General features: G+C 41.5%; 1 protein-coding gene across 1 annotated transcript; it reads left to right on the top strand.

Moving 5' to 3' along the window:
• The first annotated feature begins 1,031 nt into the window (after window positions 1-1,031).
• On the top strand, window positions 1,032-2,873 carry LOC132873066 (bone morphogenetic protein 10-like). The gene is made up of 2 exons (XM_060908290.1): window positions 1,032-1,383; window positions 1,882-2,873. The coding sequence occupies exons 1-2, from the start codon at window positions 1,032-1,034 to the stop codon at window positions 2,871-2,873; spliced, it is 1,344 nt and encodes a 447-aa protein (XP_060764273.1).
• Window positions 2,874-6,032: the final 3,159 nt, after the last annotated feature.

Below are 6,032 nucleotides of genomic sequence, written 5' to 3'. Positions count from 1 at the left end.
TGCTTATACACTTGTGGAATCTCAAACCTTTGGGTTTGTTGATGCTTGAGGGAACTCTTAAAGAGGTTTTTCCTTTCAGTTGAGAGTTCCATGTCAAACCCCCTTTAAAAAAAATCGCAAAAAACACTCTAAGTAACCAAAGAACCATTGAGGAACTGTTTTGTTTTTACAAGAGTGTATGTTCAGTCATTCTTTTCATAATGGCAGTGTAGTTTTCCCTTTTCCTCAGAAGAAGACTTTAAAGGTTTTTGTACACCTGATATTTTTTTTTAAATTAGAACCTCTTTAGCAAGTCTTAGCGAAGAACTCTTAATTATCCCTCCCAATTAAGCCCCACTCAACTGATTTAATGTCAATTGATAATATAAATGACATGTCTGGAAGTTACAGACTGTCGTATCTCGTACATTTCGCCTATGCGAATGTGTAAATGAATGACACCTATGATACTGAGATGTTGTTTGCACGCTTGTACATGGACAGTATTTATGTCGTGAGCTGTTCATAAGTGGGCTGCAGTTGCCTACGTGACCAATACACAAACATGAAATAGCTGATAAGACAGGTATTGCAGAGTAAAATGAATATAGATTGCTGTATAACATGAGCAGTCACAGTGAAATGTATTGTATCAGATGAAATATGACCTTAGATGTTTGAAAGACCTTTTTTCTGTACGAATTTGAGCTGAAAGTCACAGAGCAAGGCATGCATGGAAAGAAGATACAGGACGAGTGGTGAACTCTACGGCTCTCGCCACCCGCGTTATAAGAAGGCCAGGCCCCAAGCGAGTGGCAACATCTCCAAACTTGTCAGCACGATGAGGCTGACAGCAACAACCTGCCCTCTATGGTAGATCACAAGATCAACAAGGGCAAGGCTGTTTGTTCACCCCTTTTTCTCGCCCACACACACCCCCCATATCAGTCTGGACAGAAAACGTGGAGCGAGTTCACAAGTCTACCCAGGAGCCCAGGATTATTCACCTTATCGCTATATTCCTCCTCGAGGAGAAGGTTTGATCTCAACTAATGATTGTCTCAGAGATGCCCATGTTTCGGTATATTAGGGCTCTAACCCTTTGCATTTTGCTGCTACCTTGCTGGGGTCAAACGAGTCCTATTCCTTCCTTGGAGGAGCCATTTTCAGGAGGTCTTGGAGCGATGGATGCATCTTTGCTGGACCAGGATGATAATGTGGATGTTCAGGAACTTCTAAGCCAGTTCCTCTACGTGTTAAATTTGACAGAGCAAGAACCAAAGCTGAAGCCCCGGGCTGCCCGCATTGAGCCACCAGAGTACATGCTGGAACTGTACAACCACTATGCTAAAGACCGCAGCACCAGACCTGCAGCAAATATTGCACGGAGTTTCAAGAATGAGGGTACGCTCAATAATGTTTCTTTCTTCATTAGCTGCATGCGATATGTTCAAACCTATTAATGAATTCAGTTTGGTTAGATCTAGCTGGTAAATATTTCTACTTGTTAAGCAATGAAAAAATCCCTTAAGTGTTCATTTTTAACCTTTAAAGAAATGTCATTAATCATACTAGATCGAATTGTTCTCGTTTAATACCATTGACATTCCATAACATCCTTCAGGGTAACAGATATCCTCTTGAATTTGAATAATTGCTGTTTTAAAAGATAATTTTGTTGACACAGCTTTGTTAGTCTTGTCACTGTCTTTTTCGAAGCATCATCCATGTTTGCCAGTGACGAGAATAGTTTATTGTTTTGTTTCATTGTCAATGCATTTCTGTGCAAATAGACCATGATGATGAATTGAATTCCAGTTACATAACCGTGGACCATTTTCTGATTCCATATACATCATATGCAATTGCTATTAGTAATCAGTGGTGATGTGTTATTTACAGACTCCTCCCCCTGTAGCGTGACAAGAAGAGGTGTAAGGACGCACCCTCTCATGTTCAATGTCTCCGTCCCACGTCATGAGCGCATTATTGCTGCCAAGCTCCACCTCTACATGCTGGTACATCAAGATCCTCAATGCAACAATGGCGTTGATTGGAAGGTAACAGTTTTCGAGAGGCAAGGGGAAGGCGGTCCGTCACTTCAGCCTTTTGAGGGTGGAACAAGAGAGGACAATTTGACTGGTATGCAAGAGCTGGTGGTCAGGCACGGCCAGCTCAAAGAAAGTGGATGGGAGGTGTTCGATCTGACTGATGCAGTTCTACGCTGGAGAGACCTTGAGAGTACGAGCCACTGGCTTGAGCTGCAGGTCGAAAGTGAGAATGAGAGTGAGCTACAGGATGAAGACCAGAGCGCTAGTTTAATCAGTCTGGACATTGAAAAGAGTGTGGGAGGAAAGCATGAACCAGTGATAATCGTTTTCTCAGATAACGAAAATGATCAGGACCAGTCAAAGAAGATGATCCCAGAAGACAACATTGGCCTGTTAGAGCTCAATGAATTGTCAGTGAATGAAAGGGATGACAGCAGCAAACAACAAAATGAGGCCATTTTAATGCAAATGCGCTCTAATATGATCTACGACAGCGCGCCGCGAACTCGCCGCAACGCAAAAGGAAACCATTGCAAGAGGACTGCGCTCTATGTAGATTTTAAAGAGATTGGCTGGGACTCATGGATCGTTGCACCGCCAGGCTTCGAGGCCTACACGTGTCATGGGGAGTGCAATTATCCATTACTTCCGCAAGTGACTCCCACCAAGCACGCCATTATCCAAACACTGGTCAACTTGAAGAGCCCTCAGAAAGTCACCCGAGCATGTTGCGTGCCCACCAAGCTGGAACCAATCTCTCTGCTGTATGAAAATGAGAATGGCCATGTCATTTTCCAGCACAAATACGAGGGCATGGTGGTGGCAGAGTGCGGCTGCAGATGAGATCTTTAACGCTCTCATAAACTCTCTCCAGAATCAGCTGACAACCCAAATAGACAAGATTGAAATGCCTGATAAAGATGATAATATATTCGAATATGAACAGATAAATGCACCATGATCAACTATGATGTTGCCTTTGTGTGATAACAACTTATCTAGCAACTCTTCGTAGAAGCATATAAGATGTATTATGAGTAGCACAGTAGCATGTTGCTATGTGTAATATACAGACACCATAACCTGGCATGGAATTGATGAACATCATGGCGCATCAGAGACATTATGTTGTATTTTGTAACATAGACTAGTGCTTTTTTATTGTACAAAAAGATTTGCTGCAGTCTAGAATATAGTGCTTTCAATTCAATTTCATAATAAAGTGAAAAATAACCTTGGTTTAAAACACAAGATACTCAACAGACTTCATTTTCCTGGACTCCTACGTTTCAATCATTTCAATGCGCACTAATAAGTAAAGAAGGAAACACTTGGAATGTGCTCTTCTAGGAAAATATCCAGCAATGTGCTGGTGTGATGAAGCAGAAGTATTGTTACTACTACAAACATGATTAATGTCCGAAGCAAGTCTTGAAGTGTTTTATTCCTCATACACGACAACAATTACGATTTTTATTTATTAAGCAGGGCGGCACGGTGGTGTAGTGGTTAGCGCTGTCACCTCACAGCAAGAAGGTCCGGGTTCGAGCCCTGTGGCCGGCGAGGGCCTTTCTGTGTGGAGTTTGCATGTTCTCCCCGTGTCTGCGTGGGTTTCCTCCGGGTGCTCCGGTTTCCCCCACAGTCCAAAGACATGCAGGTTAGGTTAACTGGTGACTCTAAATTGACCGTAGGTGTGAATGTGAGTGTGAATGGTTGTCTGTGTCTATGTGTCAGCCCTGTGATGACCTGGCGACTTGTCCAGGGTGTACCCCGCCTTTCGCCCGTAGTCAGCTGGGATAGGCTCCAGCTTGCCTGCCACCCTGTAGAACAGGATAAAGCGGCTACAGATAATGAGATGAGATGAGATTTATTAAGCAATGACACAACATACTCTTTATCCATTTACTGTATGGCTATGTTTAATGCTATGGAACATCTGAGAAAAAAAAAGCTTAGTTCTTGTTATCACTTCCATCATAGAAACTAAAAACTGTTTTGTCTGTTTCTATATATGAGGTTAATAAAATAAAGAAAACCCAGTGCTGAATCCTGAAGACTTTGATGTTTCAGAAAGCTTTACCTCCGACACGCCAGCGCTCACATTGGAGACTCCTTCCATAAATATTACGTCAGAAGGCTATACGGAAAGCTTCACCAGATCAAGAAATCGAAATTAGTGCATTCGGGTAATCCTTCAGCAGAGAGGCCAAAATTATGAAAGTATTAAGATCACCTTAACTTGTCAACTCAGTGATATTACTCAAGTACGGAATCCAAGGCAGAATGTACTGAAACCCATTATTTAAAAATCATCGCCCCAATTATAGCAATGTCGCTTCAGAGAAATTTGGATTGAAATTTAAGAAATGAAAGTTCAGTTTTTTTCTGACGTAATTCCGTTAGTGAATTTTCTTTCCTCATAAAAGATTTTGCATTCAGAGTTAAACATGGACAATTTTTCTATTTTTTTTTTGGGGGGGGGGGGGGGGTCAAAAGATACCCCATACAGTGTGAAATATTTCTTTAATACCATCATCTTGAGTACTGCCATTAAAAAAGTTACCACATTTTATTGAAGAACTACAGTGGTGCTTGAAAGTTTGTGAACCCTTTAGAATTTTCTATATTTCTGCATAAAAATGACCTAAAACATCATAAGATTTTCACACAAGTCCTAAAAGTAGATAAAGAGAACCCAGTTAAACAAATGAGACAAAAATATTATACTTGGTCATTTATTTATTGAGGAAAATGATCCAATATTACATATCTGTGAGTGGCAAAAGTATGTGAACCTTTGCTTTCAGTATCTGGTGTGACCTCCTTGTGCAGCAATAACTGCAACTAAACGTTTCTGGTAACTGTTGATCAGTCCTGCACACCGGCTTGGAGGAATTTTAGCCCATTCCTCCGTACAGAACAGCTTCAACTCTGGGATGTTGGTGGGTTTCCTCACATGAACTGCTCACTTCAGGTCCTTCCACAACATTTCGATTGGATTAAGGTCAGGACTTTGACTTGGCCATTCCAAAACATTAACTGTATTCTTGTTTAATCATTCTTTGGTAGAACGACTTGTGTGCTTAAGGTCATTGTCTTGCTGCATGACCCACCTTCTCTTGAGATTCAGTTCATGGACAGATGTCCTGACATTTTCCTTTAGAATTCACTGGTATAATTCAGAATTCATTGTTCCATCAATGATGGCAAGCCGTCCTGGCCCAGATGCAACAAAACAGGCCCAAACCATGATACTACCACCACCATGTTTCACAGATGGGATAAGGTTCTTATGCTGGAATGCAGTGTTTTCCTTTCTCCAAACATGAGGCTTCTCATTTCAACCAAAATGTTCTATTTTGGTCTCATCCTTCACAAAACATTTTTCCAATAGCTGTCTGGCTTGTCCACGTGATATTTAGCAAACTGCAGATGAGCAGCAATATTCTTTTTGGAGAGCAGTGGCTTTCTCCTTGCAAGCCTGCCATGCACACAATTGTTGTTCAGTGTTCTCCTGATGATGGACTCATGAACATTAATATTAACCAACGTGAGAGAGGCCTTCAGTTGCTTAGAAGTTACCCTGGGGTCCTTTGTGACCTTGCCGACTATTACACGCCTTGCTCTTGGAGTGATCTTTGTTGGTTGACCACTCCTGGGGAGGGTAACAATGGTCTTAAATTTCCTGCATTTGTACACAATCTGTCTGACTGTGGATGGGTGGAGTCCAAACTCTTTAGAGATTGTTTTGTAACCTTTTCCAGCCTGATGAGCATCAACAATGCTGTTTCTGAGGTCCTCAGAAATCTCCTTTGTTCGTACTATTATACACTTCCACAAACATGTGTTGTGAAGCTCAGACTTTGATAGATCCCTGTTCTTTAAATAAAACAGGGTGCCCACTCACACCTGATTGTCATCCCATCGATTGAAATCACCTGACTCTAATTTCACCTTCAAATTAACTATTAATCCTAGAGGTTCACATACTTTTGCCACTCA

The sequence above is a fragment of the Neoarius graeffei genome, chromosome 25 (assembly GCF_027579695.1).
Source record: "Neoarius graeffei isolate fNeoGra1 chromosome 25, fNeoGra1.pri, whole genome shotgun sequence".
Classification (NCBI taxonomy): Eukaryota; Metazoa; Chordata; class Actinopteri; order Siluriformes; family Ariidae; genus Neoarius; species Neoarius graeffei.
Note: the sequence above shows the minus strand (reverse complement) of the source record. Positions and strands in the feature narration are given on the sequence as shown.

Bases quoted from the DNA above. Each gene is read 5' to 3' on its own strand.
- LOC132873066 (XM_060908290.1), top strand. From the start codon at position 1,032: ATGATTGTCTCAGAGATGCCCATGTTTCGGTATATTAGGGCTCTAACC. The intron at 1,384-1,881 runs GTACGCTCAATA...TGTTATTTACAG, and splicing joins ACGGAGTTTCAAGAATGAGG to ACTCCTCCCCCTGTAGCGTG.